The sequence below is a fragment of the Lepus europaeus genome, chromosome 14 (genome assembly GCF_033115175.1).
Source record: "Lepus europaeus isolate LE1 chromosome 14, mLepTim1.pri, whole genome shotgun sequence".
In the NCBI taxonomy this organism is placed as follows: domain Eukaryota; kingdom Metazoa; phylum Chordata; class Mammalia; order Lagomorpha; family Leporidae; genus Lepus; species Lepus europaeus.
The window spans coordinates 50560498-50576809 of record NC_084840.1 but is presented as its reverse complement, the minus strand read 5'-3'; the positions used below and the strand labels follow the sequence as shown (position 1 = coordinate 50576809).

General features: G+C 39.7%; 1 protein-coding gene across 1 annotated transcript in view; it reads right to left on the bottom strand.

Annotated features, from left to right (window-relative positions):
- DISC1 (DISC1 scaffold protein) overlaps window positions 1-16312 on the bottom strand; it is a 323271-nt gene that overhangs the window by 255847 nt on the left and 51112 nt on the right. The window contains exon 6 of the mRNA XM_062210776.1: window positions 2781-3016. Within this exon, the coding sequence (XP_062066760.1) occupies window positions 2781-3016 (236 nt within the window). The remainder of the gene's footprint in view (window positions 1-2780; window positions 3017-16312) is intronic.

The window sequence follows — 16312 nt, the reverse complement described above, 5'->3', positions numbered from 1 at the left end:
TGTAGAATTCACAATTCTCCAGGTGCTTAAAACAATGTTCTCCTTTTGTCTATTGGAAGAAACCATGTTTGTGGCCTTTACTCAAAAGGCAGCTTGGACAGCTCTGCTGGTCATGCCCTTCTACTAAGGTATTTGCTCCAAAATGCACATAGGAAAAGTCAATTTAAACTGCTGCTTTGATTTTGATCATAACCCCCAAAACAAAGACAGTGAGGTGTGGACATTTGGCTCAGTGGTTAAGGTGCGGTATATAACATCCACATCCCACATTAGGCTTGAGTCCAGACTCCTCTCTTGATTCTATCTTCCTGCTAATACACACTGTGGGAGACAGCATGTGATGGCTAAAGTACTTGGGTTTCTGCCACTCATGTGGGAGACTTCGTCTGAATTCCCATCTCCTGGATTTGACTTGACCCAGGCCTAGGTATTGTGGAAGTTTGGGAAGACAATCAGCAGATAGCAGATACATCTATCTCTTCCGGTGAAATAAATGAAATAAATAAATAACCGTTTCTTTATTTCTTTTTTTTTTCTTTTTTTTTTTTTTTTGACAGGCAGAGTGGACAGTGAGAGAGAGACAGAGAGAAAGGTCTTCCTTTTGCCGTTGGTTCACCCTCCAATGGCCGCCGCGGTAGCGCACTGCGGTAGCGCACTGCGGCCGGCGCACCGCACTGATCCGATGGCAGGAGCCAGGTGCTTCTCCTGGTCTCCCATGGGGTGCAGGGCCCAAGCACTTGGGCCATCCTCCACTGCACTCCCTGGCCATAGCAGAGAGCTGGCCTGGAAGAGGAGCAACTGGGACAGGATCGGTGCCCCGACCGGGACTAGAACCCGGTGTGCTGGCGCCGCTAGGCGGAGGATTAGCCTAGTGAGCCGCGGCGCCGGCCATAAATAACCATTTCTAAGACACTGAGTCTTCTTGGCTCCAAACCAAGCCCATCTACTTGTAGTCCTCCAATAATCCTGGCTGGCAGATTCCCAACAAGTTACACTAACAAAAAGATGTTGGCTTCCACATGCACACAGGAGTCTTCACCAGTGACACCCTCAGAAATGCCAAGTGCTGTTAGGAAGGTTCTTTGCAAGCTCATGTGTCACTTATTCTTCCCTATGCATTTGCATGAAGTCGAGACGAGTAAATCAGAAGCCATTTTTCTGGAGACAGCACTCTGAGTTTGTAGTAGCCTTTTTGAAGATCTTTGTGGGTGGTGATAATGATAGTTACAAGGTTGAGTGGTTCATTTATCCAGGATTTTAAAACAATACTAGTCTCTGAAACCTCTTTCATAAAATTTCATTATTTCCCTATTTCACAATTTGTCCTGATCTCTCCTTTCAACCTAAGAAAAGACTGTTTCCATTCACAACAAAAGCAGCTTGTGTTGTATCTAAAAGGCACTCATCTGGCTGAGTCACCTACAGAATACACCTTCTAGTCTGCATTTTCCTAATGACAACCAATACTTCATAGCAAAAATTAAGAACAGAATCCTGTACAGTTATTGAAAAACACTGGCCCAAGCAACAAATGTCTTCCATTTGTTGATTCACTGCCCAAATACCCACCCCGGCCAGTTCTTGGCCAGGTTGAAGCCAGGAACCTGAAACTTGAAGTCATCATTTGTTCCTCCAAGGATGTTTTAGCAAGAACTGGATCAGAAGTAGAGTAGCCAGGACTCACACCAGCACTTTAATAGAGAACTCAGGTATCCCAAGTGGTGGCTTAACCTATTGCAGCACAATACCCACCCCAATCCCTGTAATGATAACACATATCTACTTTGGTGAAAGGTGTAGTTCATTTACCTCTCTCCAATGAGCCATCCTTAGCAACTACTGGCATCAGAATTTCTAGCCAGTTGAACTCCAGTAGTTTTCAAAGGGAAAGAGAGTGTTCATGGGGGTATTTGTAAATGAAGAGGGTGCTTATAAGAATGGGGAAAGGTGCTGGCATGTAGTGAGCTGGGTGGGCAGGGATGGAATAACTTGCAATGCTCAGGATGCCCCACACAGTGAAGACTTTACCCCCCACCCCCAAAATGATAGTGCTTCCACTGAAAAATACTTACTACCTAAAAACTAAAGATGAGACAATACAAGCAAAATAATTTCAATGAACAGGTCAAAGAGATGAGCAATCCAAAATCAGCTAGGGGAGTGGGTATGGTGCCACAACACTTTAAGCCTCCACGTGGCATGCCAACATCCCAGATCAGAGTGCACAGGTTTAAGTCTTGCTTCAGCTTCCAATACATATTTCTGCTAATATACCTGGGAGGTAGTAGGTGATGGTCCCAGTACTTGGGTTCTTGCCACCCACATGGGAGTCCTTGATGAAGTTCCTGACTCATGCTCTTAGCCTAGCACATGTACACAGGCAGCTTGGACAGCTCTGCTTGTCATGCCCTTCTGCTAAGGTATTTGCTCCAAAATGCACATAGGAAAAGTCAATTTAAACTGCTGCTTTGATTTTGATCATAACCCCCAAAACAAAAAGACAGTGAGGTGTGGACATTTGGCTCATTGGTTAAGTGCTACATATAACATATATTATATATGTTACATATATTATATATATATGTTATTATATAATATATACTATATAATATATATGCATATATTCCAGCTGTTGCAGACATTTGAGGAATGAACCAACAGATGGAAGATCTCTCAATCTCTTTCTCTCTCTCTCTCTCTCTCTCTCAGCCACTCTACTTTTTTAACAAACAAACAAACAAATAATCTTTAGAGAAAATTATTTAGAAAATGACCAGTACCTCTTTATGGTTTCAGGTGGCTCCACACAGAAAGGAACCTGACTGGCTGAGTCCAGGGTATCCCGCAAGGCTTTGCTAATGTCCTGCAGCTGGCCAGGGGACAGCTGGCCCAGCAGGGACATCAAATCACAGCCCTGCCACTGGAGTTGCTGCTCTTGATCTGCTATTTCCTGTCGCAGCTGTTGATCTTTTGCTTCCAGCACAGACATCCTTGCTTGGAGAGATTCAATTTCTTTCTATAGAGAATGAAGAGACCAGATTTTATAAATTAACCCTGCTCATAGCAAACTGCTCCGCAGATAATGACTCATTTAAATGAGAGTCGGCCATATGCATAAGAGCCACAAAGTTCCTCATCTGAGGCAGGCAGATTTTAGGAGACTTGCTGAACTGGAAAAATGATGCCAGCTTTGTATTTCTGATGAGTTGGCATATGGAAAGGCATTCTCTCCCAAGCATTAAATGAATATGGAGAGTGAGCCAACAATTTGACTTGAAAACCCCCAGCACATTAGTGGCTGGCTTCATCGCAGATGGAAGAGCTAGAACACAGGGCAGCAAGTGCCATGCACTTGACCCAAGAGTTAACTGCATAATACTAGCCACAGATCAAGACAAGAAAAGCAAATCATCCTTGCTTGGACTGTTCCAAAACATGAGACTTTAGAGAAATTCTTTTTAATATCACTCCTGTTTAGGTCTATAGGACTGAAGAAACAAGGAGATGCTACAAATAGTTTCATGCAGTCTGAAGTTCACAAAAATATTAAGTACATCTAATCTTCACTAAGATAGTCAACTGAAACTTAAATAATCATACAGTATTATCCAATCAATGAATAAAACAAGCCACAAGTAACCGAACACCCATTGAGTGCACAGAGTGATATCAGATGATCATCTCACTTACCATATCATTCTGAATTTGAATTTGGACTCTTTTAATTAACATACTCCTGTGTTTCCTGCATTGGCTTCACGCTGATAAGAGCACCACTATAATCCTGAGATCTTCCCCAATTCTTATTTATCATCTCTCAGCCCCAAATTTCCCATCACCTACAGCTTCTACTTCCTGAACACACTTTCAATGTGGGAGGGGATATAGGGAGGATACAGTACTGAGGATCTACTACCAAGATGTTCTAAGAAAAAAAATGTTTCCATGTTCCCCACAAGTCCAAGATTAAAGCATAATTGACAATGTCTGTCAACTAACTTCTTTGCAACCACCTGGAATTGCCCACACCCTACCCTTTTCTTTCTTTTAATTTTGTCAACTGAAGTAAAACAAAGCAAACAAAACTCTGGCATTTAGTATGGTAGGATGCCATGATGGGGAATGATTTGCAAACTTCCTTATAGAGTACATAATTCTTCTGCCTAAGATTGAAGTAGCACCTTGACAGTAGGGACTCCATTTTGGAGCACTTAAGACTCCATTCTGGGAAAGCACCGCCCCCCCCCCCCCCCATGAGACTCTGGTCTGAAACTATGATCTAAAACAGTAGAACAATAGCAGTCCACTACATCACACTTGGCAGAGCATAGGAACCCCCTAGCATAATTGTTCAAGCTTGAAAGTAGAAAGGTTGCACCTGGGTTAATGATAAAAATGTAATTTGTCTATGTCCTACATATAATTAAAATCAATACCTGGATTAATGTCAGGATTATAAGATTGTAACTGGTATTGTCAAGATTATAATTGATACTAGTTTCCCATAGGTTTTAGGTCAGCTTGACCCCGGTAACCATGTATTCCCCCCTGTTCCTAGCAACCATGAATTCCCCTCCCGATTTTGTGGTTTTTGCCTTTATAAACCCTGTTGCTTTAGGCTTCAGGGTCGAGAGTTCTTTAGGGCATAAGCCCACTCTCCACCGCCAGCAAATAAAGGACCATCAAATTTTATCAATGTGTGGAGCTCCTTTGTTCATACTCGCTCAGGTACAACAAGATGTTGATAGTACTTTGAATGAAAAATATAGACTGTTTGGAAAACATTTTTCTCTCATCTGTAAATTGGATATAATGCACATAATATAAAATTTAGCATCTTAAAAATTTCAAGTATCCAGTTCTATGGTAATATGGACATTCACATGGTTCTGCTACCATCACCATCATCTACCTCAGGAACTCATTTCATCTTTTTTCCCAGAAACCTTTTATTTAAGGAATAAAAGCTTCATATATTTCATAATTACAAATTTAGGAACAAAGTGATTCTTCCCACTATACCAGCCCACCCATCTACTCTCCTACCCCTCTTCCTCCTTCCTTTCCTATTCCCACTCTTATTTTTTTTTACTAAGATCTATTTTCAATTAGTTTATACACATATGATTAACTCTATGTTAAATAAAGAGATGAACGCATAGTATGAAAAAAACTGTATTTCAACAGTTAAGATAAGGGCTGCTCAAAGTTATTGCTTTACAAAGTGTCAATTTCACTTCTACAGATTACCTTTTAGGTTCTATATTAGTTATCACAGGTCAGGGAAAACATATAGTATATGTCCCTTTGGGACTGGCTTATTTCACTAAGTATGATGTTTTCCAGTTTCATCTATTTTGTTTCAAGTGACCAGATTTCATTTTTTTTAACCACTGTGTAGTATTCCATGGTGTACATATCCCATAATTTCTTTATCCAGTTTTCAGCTGACAGGCATTTGGGTTGATTCCATATCTTAGCTACTGCGATTGAGCTGCAATAAACATGGGGGTATAGCTAACTCTATCATATGCTGATATCATTGCCCTTGAATAAATTCCCAAGAGTAACATAGCTGGGTCATATGGCAGGTCTATATTCAGATCTCTGAGGTATCTCCATACTGTCTTCCTTAGCGGCTTTATCAGTTTACATTCCCACCAACACAAGATTAGGGTACCTTTTTCCCCAAATTCTCACCAGCATTTGTTGTTTATTGATTTCTGTATGAAAGCCATTCTAATGGGGTGAGGTGAAACCTCATTGTGTTTTTTTTAAAAATATTTATTTATTTTGCTTGAAAGTCAGAGTTACACAGAGAGAGGAGAGGCAGAGAGAGAAAGAGAGAGAGAGAAGGGTATTCCATCCACTGGTTCACTCCTCAGCTGGCCGCAATGGCCAGAGCTGCGCTAATCTGAAGCCAGGAGCCGGGAGCTTCCCTCCAGGTCTCCTATGTGGGTGCAGGGGCCCAAGGACTTGGGCCATCTTCTACTGCTTTCCCAGGCCATAGTAGAGAGCTGGGATCGGAAGTGGAGAGCCGGGTCTCGAACCGGCGCCCTTATGGGATGCCGGCACCGCAGGTGGCAGCTTTACCTTCTATGCCACAGCGCCAGCCCCTCTCATTGTGGTTTTAATTTAAATTTCCCTGACAGCTATTGATCTTGAGCACTTTTTCATATGTCTGTTTAACCATCTGGATTTCCTCTTTTGATAAATGCCTAAGTCCTTTGCCCAATTCTTTTTTTTTTTTTTTTTTTGGATGTAAGAGATAATTTTATTTGCAAAAAAAAATCAAATCCATGCCTAACTCATTTTACACATTTGCCCAATTCTTAACTGGGTTGTTTGTTTTGTTGTTGTGGAGTTTATTGATCTCTTTATATAGTCTGCTTATTAACCCTTCATCAGTTGTATAGTTTGCAAATAATTTCTCCCATTCTGTAGGTTGCCTCTTCACTTTGCTGATTGTTTCTTTGCAGTGCAGAGCCTCTCAATCTGAATTAATCTCACTTGTCAATTTGGGCTTTGATTGCCTATGCCTCTGGGGTCTTTTCCATGAAGTCTTTGCCTGCGCCAATATCTGACAGGGTTTCCCCCAATATCCTCTAATAATTTGATGGTACTGGGTCACAGATTTAGGACTTTAATCCATTTTATAATGGATTTTTGTGTAAGGTGTAAGGTAGGGGTCTTGCTTCATTCTTCTGCATGTGAAGATCCAGTTTTCCCAGCATCATTTGTTGAAGACACTGTCCTTGCTCCAGGGCTTGATTTTGGCTCCTTTGTTAATATGAGTTGATTGTAGATGCTTGGATTGATTTCTAGCGTTTCTATTCTGTTCCATTGGCCTATCCATCTGTTTTTTTGTTTGTTTGTTTGTTTTGTTTTGTTTTATTAGTACCAGGCTATTTTCATTAAGACTTCCCTGTAGTATGTCTTGAAATCTGGTATTGTGATGCCTCCAGCCTTGTTTTTGTTGTATAAGATTGCTTTGGCTATTTGGGGTCTCCTGTGTTTCCATACAAATTTTGGCATCATTTTTCCTATAACTGAGAAGAATGTCCTTGGTATTTTGATTGGTATCACATTGAATCTGTAAACTGCTTTTGGAAGAATGGACCTTTTGATGATATTGACTCTTCCAATCCATGAACATGGAAGGTTTTCCCATTTTTTTTGTATCTTCTATTTTTTCTTTAATATTTTATAATTTTTTTAACTTTTATTTAATGAATATAAATTTCCAGTGTACAGCTTATGGATTACAATGGCTTCCCCCACCCCCATAACTTCCCTCCCACCCGCAACCCTCCCCTCTCCCGCTCCCTCTCCCCTTCCATTTGCATCAAGATTCATTTTCAATTCTCTTTATATACAGAAGATCAATTTAGTATAAAGATTTCAACAGTTTGCACCCACATAGAAACACAAAGTGAAACATACTGTTTGAGTACTAGTTATAGCATTAAATCACAATGTACAGCACATTAAGGACAGAGATCCCACATGAGAAGCAAGTGCACAGTGGCTCCTGTTGTTGACCCAACAAATTGACACTCTAGTTTATGGCGCCAGTAACCATCCTAGGCTGTCGTCATGAGTTGCCAAGGCTATGGAAGCCTTCCAAGTTTGCCGACTCTGATCATATTTAGACAAGGTCATAAAAGACAGAGTGAGGATAGTAACCAATGATCCTAAGAGTGGCATTTACCAGGTTTGAACAATTATACAGCATTAAGTGGGGAAGAGGACCATCAGTACACACATGTTGGGAGTAGAGCCATTGGTGGTAGAGTAGAGGTTATGATTACAAAGGAATGAGGCCCAAGTGCACTAGACAGGGCCTAGAACAAAGGACAGAGTCATTATTAGAGGAGCTAAGAAAGGTGCTGTCTAAGCTACAATTAAGTTTTCTGATTGAGAGGCAAATAGAACCTGATAGAAGGGGCTTGATAATAATCTGTTGGGCTTTAGGCCTTGTAAATTCAGAGGCCCAGACCTATCTATCTCTTCACATGGGGTATATCCTAAGGGAGGTGTGAACCTCCTAGGGGAAGGCACTCTGTTGACTTTCATTACTTGGCTGGCCTGGGAGGAGAGCTGGCCAGGTAAAGGCAGGTGGCATCTCTAACAAGAAATTTACAGTTCTGCCTGCAATGTTGCTGACCCTACTTGACCAAACCCTCAGCTGCAGTGGTCACTTTGGAAGTTGGGCTGAGTGAAGGGCTTTTCAGCTTAGAGCCAATAAGATCTGTGGCTCTGACCGTGGCATCCTTCGACTCCAGGGCAGGTCCATTTCCAGTGATCCAACTCTTGGCAGAGCTGCCAGGGCTCTTCACAAGCTGACTTCTGCTGAAGCCCAGGCTTACCACATTGAAAGCCACTGCAGTGGACTGGCCTGTTGGGTCTCCTTGAGGGCAGATCACTGTACAGATCAGCCATTAATAGGCCTGCCACCCATTGCTTCTGATGCCGAGCTTTCTTTTCCTCCTGGTTTGTGTTAAAGTAGACCAGAGGATGCAAGTCAAGGGAGTGCCCGTTTCCCATCTCTAATCTTCGGTGGCCTGAACTACAAGTCTATAGTCACAGGCATGTTCTGTAGTAGTTTTTCTAAGGTAGACAATGCCCATGAGGAAAATTATATTCTCACTTTAAAACTTTCTTTCCCTTTGGTCTGAAAGGGAGGTTTTTTCTACTTACTGTATACTTCGCTGATGGCGAAGTGAATCTAGCTATGAGATTATTATTTAAGTTCTTATTTTGGCTATGCTATTGCAGAAAAATGTTAGCCATCTCTTTTATAAGGTCTAAAGATTAAATTGTGCATCCTACAGATTCCTTCATAATAGAATTAGTTTCCTACCTTGAAGAGAATAGAGAAATGAAAGAAGAAGTTGGGCTTAGAATAGAGAAATGAGGGAGCAAGTCCTAGATCGCTTGCTGACAATAGCAATATCACATGAATACTTAGCAAACCGTTTCAACCATTAGATAACAACTTAAGAAAACATTTACCAGAAGGTCCAATGCCTTCTAGAAATTTTAAGAATCATGTATTTGAAAACACCTCTTAAATATCTAACATGGTGTAGTCTGTTTAACCAGTAAACTTAAGCACAACCATCTAAAATGTTTTTAGTTTCTTTCTACCAACAAGTCTAAAACATATGATACACAGATTCAGGTCCCACAAATTAAAATGTATCTTTGATTGATTTTAGCAGCTTAAATTTATGGACAATCTTATCTATAAGCCATTTAAAATAAAACTCTTAATAAAATTTCCCCATGTGGACATACAATATGTACACACATATAATATAGCATAATAGACCAATATAGCAATTTTAATAATAGCTTTTAAAATCTTTAACTCTTTTTGTAGATTGCCAATTGATTTGAATTGCTTTTTCTTTTTAGTAACCTCAGTTAACCATACTTTCTCTCAGTTGGTACTGTTAATACATTATTGGCTTCATCTGTTTACAGAGCCATCCCAAAGTACTGAATACAATAAAAGTGACTGGAAAAAGTCCATAGGAACCTATAGGAGGACAGCTAAACACAGAACCAACAACGCTTTAGTTTTATGAGCAGCAGATCATATATAACTGTGGATGACAAAAGACTTTAAGTCGCCATGTTTAAAATTATAAACTCATCAACCAACAAGAGACACTTGCTTACTTCACAGTATTTTTGAAAGCACCTGTAGGATTTTACAAGTATTTAACCCTTTAAGCCTCTGGGGCTTTCTCATTAAGATAACTATCATGTCTAGTAACACAAGTTCATTAGACTTTTTAATTCTCAAACATTTGTATTAATAGCATTTTCCATTATAGAAACTTAAAATCTGGTACCACATCACATCTTGACAGTACTTCTAATATCATCCAAATAGACTGATTAGTTGGTGTCTCTATAAGATGAGAGACATAGGTCCTTCGATTTTTTCAGTTGGGCCCAAACTGGAAAAACCAAAGTCCAGGATTTACTGGAAATTTTAGAGACCAGATTGTTTGAAACTTTGATTTTTTGAATGCCTGTCAAGAATGCCAAGAAGGCTCAAAATCCAAAATATCTGGTTGAAATAAGATTTCTTAAAATCATGACATAACATAGACCAAATTTGATCATTGTTACAAGGTGATTATTCAAATTTTTGAAAATAAGCACATATTTAAATAACCCATAGCTCTTAATAAGAATTCAGCTGTTTTTGAACAATTAGAATTTAACAGACATCAAGAGAACATAATAGATTACTTTAACACATTGCTTTAACAGAGCATCAGAGTTTAATTCTATGTCAAAGAGAAATTGAGCTTCCTGTGATCTTTTGCTGTGAGGTTTCCTTCCTTTACCTTCTTTCATATTGGTGACCATGTTTCTGTGTTTCTGTGTGTAACACATCTTTAAGCATCTTTTGCAGGGCAGGATGAGTGGCAACAAATTCTTTCAGTTTCTGTTTGCTATGAAAAGTCTTAATTTCACCTTCATTCACAAATGAGAGCTTTGCAGGATATAGTATTCTGGGCTGGCAGTTTTTCTCTCTTAGTACCTGGGCTATGTCTCGCCATTCCCTTCTAGCTTGTAGGGTTTCTGATGAGAAGTCTGCTGTGAGTCTAATTGGAGATCCTCTAAGAGTGATCTGACGTTTCTCTCTTGCACCTTTTAGGATCTTTTCTTTATGTTTCACTGTGGTGAGTTTGATTACAACATGTCGTGGTGAGGATCTCTTTTGGTCATGTTTATTAGGGGTTCTATAAGCTTCCTGTACTAAGATGCCTCTGTCCTTCTCCAAACCTGGGAAATTTTCTGCTAGTATCTCACTGAAAATGCCTTCTAATCCTTTCTCCCTCTCCATGCCTTCAGGAACTCCTAGAACCCGAATGTTGGGTTTTTTAATAGTATCCTGTAGATTCCCGACAATATTCTTTAGATTTCTAATTTCTTCTTCTTTTCTTTGGTTTGCCTGTTTCCTTTCCTGTTCTCTGTCTTCTAAGTCTGATATTCTCTCTTCTGCTTCGCCCGTTCTGTTTTTAAGGCTCTCTAATGTGTTTGTCATTTGATCTATTGAACTCTTCATTTCATTATGATTTCTAGTCACTATCAGAGTTTCTTGTTCCACTAGTTGTCTCATTTCATTTTGATTCCTCCTTAATATTTCACTTTCACGAGAGAGATTTTCTATCTTGTCCATGAAGGATTTCTGTAGTTCAAGAATTTGTTTTTGAGAACTTCTTAATGTTCTTATCAATTTTTTGAGATCCGCTTCTTGCATTTCTTCGATCTCATCATCTTCATAATCTTGAATTGGGGTGTCTTTTTCATTTGGGGGTGTCATAGTTTCTTCCTTGTTCTTGTTAGCTTGGTTTTTGCGTTTGTTGTTTGGCATGTTGGAGATATTTGGTTTCTTCACTGTGGTGCTTTTTCTTGTTACACTATGGCTCTATATTAAGTGGACTGTCTGCTTTCAGTGGAGCCTTAGAGGCTTGAGATGAGTGTGGACTGAGAGCTGTGTTTGGTTCCTCAGGGTTGAGGGTGTGTCAAAGATGACACTCCCAGGTTAGGTGTGGTAAATCTCTCTCTCTTTTTTTGATTTAAAAGGGAAGTAATTCCGCACAGCTGAACGTAATTGGAGGTAGTTAGCAGGCAAATGATATACCCACAGGAGCCAGAGATCGGAAGCTCTTTCCCAAGGACCACACAGGGAATCTCTGCTGCCCTCAGTGTGGGCTCCAATTCTCCTGCAGTCTCCCACTGGGTTGCAAAGTTAGATGCTAATCTCCTGTTATTTCACCCCTCCCCCCAGAGACCGGTTTTTCTGCTAGGCTCAGGGCTGGTGCAGACCTGAGGTCGCCCTGCTTATGACGTATGTCCAAAATGGCGCCTGCTCTGTCTTGCTCGCCTTTGAGAGGTGAGCGGAGAGAGAGAAACTTGTGTCCGTATCAGTCACTTTTTTTATTTTTTTTTTTCTCTGTCTTCTAGTTAGCCTGGTGAACTTTTCCCCACGGAGTTTCAAGCCTCGTTCCCTCTAGCCTCCTCTTTCCGCTTGCCTGCTGGTATCTCGGGCTATGGAGTTTCGGCTCACCTCGCATTCCAGCGCTGGTGCGTTGAGTCTGCCGCTGGTGTCCCGAACTTGGGCTCCCACGCTCTCCACGCAGGTCCACTGTGAATCACTAGCTCCGGAAGAGTTTCCTCTGCTGTTTCATCCCCCACTCTTCCTTGACCCTGCAGTATCTCCACTTATATTAAACTTTCTCTCTCCCCGGACTAAGTGTGCTCCCTGCCTATTCCGCCATCTTGCCCAGGACCTAATATTTTATAATTATCATGGAGGTCTTTGACATCTTTGGTTGTCAGCCATGGCGTTGTCTGTTTATACAGAGGTTGTTGATTTTTGTGTATTGATTTTATATCCTGCTACTTTACCAAACTCTTCTATGAGTTCAAATAGTCTTTTGGTGGAAGTTTTTGGATCTCCTATACATACAATCATGTCACCTGAAAATAGGGATACTTTGACTTCCTCCTTCCCAATTTGTATCTCTTTGATTTCATTTTCTTTCCTAATGGCTCTGGTTAAAACTTACAAGACTATACTGAATAGCAATGGTGGGAGTGGGTATCCTCATCTGGTTCCGGATCTCAGTGGGAATACTTCCAACTTTTCCCCATTCCATAGGATGCTGACTATGGGGCTGTCAAAGATTGCCTTGACTGTGTTGAGGAATGTTCCTTCTATACCCAATTTGCTTAGAGTTTTCATCATGAAAGGGTATTGTATTTTATCAAATGCTTTCTCTGCATCTATTGAGATAATCATATGATCTTTGTTCTTCAGTTCATTAATGTGATGTATCACAATTGATTGACTTGCATATGTTGAATCATTCCTGGATATCAGGGATGAAGCCCACTTGGTCCAGGTGAATGATCCTTCTGATGCATTGTTGGATTCAACTGGCTAGAATTTTGTTGAGGATTTTTGCATCTATGTTCATTAGAGAAATTGGCCTATAGTTCTCTTTATCTATTGCTTCTTTCAATTTTAGGAATTAAGGTGATGCTGACTTCATAGAAAGAATTTGCGAGGATTCCCTCCCATTCAATTGTTTTGAATAGCTTGAGAAGAATTGGAGTTAGTTCTTCCTTAAATGTCTGGCAGAATTCAGCAGTAAAGCTATTCAGTCCTGAGCTTTACTTTTTAGGGAAGGTCTTTGTTACTGATTCAATTTCCATCTTGGTTACAGGTCTATTTAGGCTTTCTATGTCTTCGTGGCTGAATTTTTATGTAGGTTGTATGTGTCCAGGAATCAATTCATTTCTTCTAGTTGTCCTGGTTTGTTGGCATATGGCTCTTTGCAGTAATTTCTGATGATTCTTTTTATTTCTGTGGGGTCTGCTGTTACATTTCCTTTTTCATCTCTTATTTCATTGATTGGATCTTCTCTCTCTTTTTTTGGTTAGTAGGGCCAATGCTGTGTCAATTTTGTTTATTTTTTTCAAAAAACCAGCTTTATATTTTGCTGATCATTTGTGGGTTTTTTTTGTTTGATTGTTTCAATTTTGGTTATTTCTTCTCTAATTTTAATTACTTATTTTGTCCTGCTACTTTCGGGTTTGGTGTGCTGTTGTTTTCCTAGGTCCTTGAGATGCATAATAATAAGCTCACTTATTTGGTGCCTTTCTAATTTCTTGATGTAGGCACCGATTGCTATAATCTTTCCTCTTAACACTGCTTTTGCTGTATCCCATAAGTTTTGATATATTGTATTGTCATCTTCATTTGTTTCCAGAAATTTTTTGATTTCTCTTTTGATTTCTTCAATGACCCACTGTTCATTCAGGAGCATGTTAAATATCCATGTATTTGTATATGTTCTAGAGAATCCTGAGTTGTTGATATCCAGCTTCATTCTATTGTGATCAGAGAATATGCATGGTATGATTTTGATTTTTTTTTAATTTTCTGAGACTTACTTTATGGTCTAGTGTATGGTCAATCCTAGAGAAAGTCCCATATACTTGTGAGAAAAATGTGTATTCTGTGGCTGTAGGATGGAAAGTTCTGTAGATATCTGTTAAGTCCATTTGGTCAATAATGTCAATTAACTCTGTTGTTTCTTTGCTGATTTTCTGCCTTGTTGATCTATCCATTGCTGAAAGTGGAGTACTGAAGTCATCTATTACTGTTGTAATAGGTGTCTATGTCTCCTTTTAGATCCATTAACATTTCTTTGAAGTAGCCGGGTGCCCTCTAATTAGGTGCATAGATGTTTATAATAGTAATGTCTTCCTGTTGAATTGATCCCTTAATTGTTACATAGTGACCTTCTTTGTCTCGATCAACAGTTTTTGTGTTAAAGTCTATTTTGTTGGGGTCGGCGCTGTGGTATAGAGAGCAGGGCTACTGCTTGCAGTGCCAGCGTTCCGTATGGGTGCTGGTTTCGGTCCCGGCTGCTCCACTTCTGGTCCAGATCTCTACTATGTCCTCAGAAAGCAGAAGATGGCCTAAACCCTTGGGCCCCTGCACCCACCTCGGGGACCCAGAAGAAGCTCCAGGCTCCTGGCTTCAGATCAGCTAAAGCTCCAGTCAATGCGGCCATTTGGGGAGTGAGCCAGAAGATGGAAACCTCTCCTCTCTTTCTCTCTGCCTCTCCTCCCTTCCTGTGTAACTCTTTCAAATAAATAAAAAATGTTTTTTAAGAGTCTATTTTTTCTGATATATGGTTGCACCAGCTCTTTTTTGGTTTCTGTTAGCATGGAGTATCTTTTTCCATCCTTTCATTTTCAGTGAGATGTGTTTCTTGCAGCAAATACATGGGTTTTGTTGTTTAATTCATTCAGCCAATCCATATCTTTTAACTGAAAAGTTGAGACCATTTACATTCAAAGTGACAATTGATAACTAATGACTTTGCCCTGCAATTTTTCCATAAATATTCCTGTTGTTTACTTTGGATTTCCTTTGTGCTTTTACTGGGAGAAAATGTACTTTTTCTGCCTTCATCTTCTTCCCTAGTGATGACCATGTTTCTGTGTTTCTGTGTAGCATATCCTTAATCATCTTTTGCAAGGCTGGACAGGTGGTGAAAAATTCTTTCAATTTCTGTTTGTTATAGAAGGTCTTTATTTCATTTTCATTCATAAATGAGAACTTTGCAGGGTACAGTATTCTAGGTTGACAGTTTTTTTCTCTTAAGCCTTGGACTATATCTTGCCATTCTCTCCTAGCCTTTAGGGTTCTTGATCAGAATTCAGCTGTGAGTGATTGGAGATCCTCTGACAGTAATTTGGTGTTTCTCTCATGAACATTTTAGAATCACATATCATGATGAAGGTCTTTTCTTGTGATTTCTATTAGGAGTTCTATGTGCTTCCTGTACTTGGATGCCCCTTTCTTTCTCTAAATTAGTGATGTTTTCTGTAATTATTTCACTAAAAATGCCTTCTAATCCATACTCTCTTTTCACACCTTCAGGAACTCCTAAGACCTGTATGTTGGGCTATTTGATAGTATCCCATAGATCTACAATAGTGTTTTTTCGTTTTCTAATTTCTTTTTTTTTTTTTTTTTTTTGGTCTGACTGTAAAATTTCCAGTGATTTGTCTTGCAACTTGGATAGTCTTTCTTCTGCTGCACCGAGTCTGTTGTTAAGGCTTTTTTATTTGTTGTATTTAATTCTTCATTTCTAAGATTTCATTCTGATTTCTCTTTAAGATCTCAATTTCATGGGAGATTTTTTTCTTTCATGTCATGTATAGATTTCATTAGTCCCTGTTTTGCTTCTGATTACTTCTATGTAATCCTATGATCAATCTTTGAATTCCATTTCTGGCATTTCTTCAATCTCTTCATCTTCACATTCTAGTATCGAAGTGTTGTGTTCTTTTGGGGCATGTTGTCTTCCTTATTCTTGTTTCTTGAATTGCTGTGCTTATTATTCATCATTGGCAGAGATATTTGTTGGTTTCTTTTTTGTTTTGTTTTGTTTTTTCCTTTGATGGGTTTTATCTTTGGACTAATCCTCTGTGGCTTAGTGGACTGTCTACTTTTTCAGTGAACACCTAAAGGCATGTGGTCAGTGTGTCTAGGATGCTTTGTTCAGTGCTCCAGAGTGAAGGGAGTTTCCAAGGTGATGCCCAGGTTGGGCATGGTAAATCTTTTTTTTTCTTTTTTTTTTAACTTTTATTTAATGAATATAAATTTCCAAAGTACAGCTTATGGATTACAATGGCTCCCCCCCCCCCATAACTTTCCTCCCACCCACAACCCTCCCCTTTCCTGCTCCCTCTCCCCTTC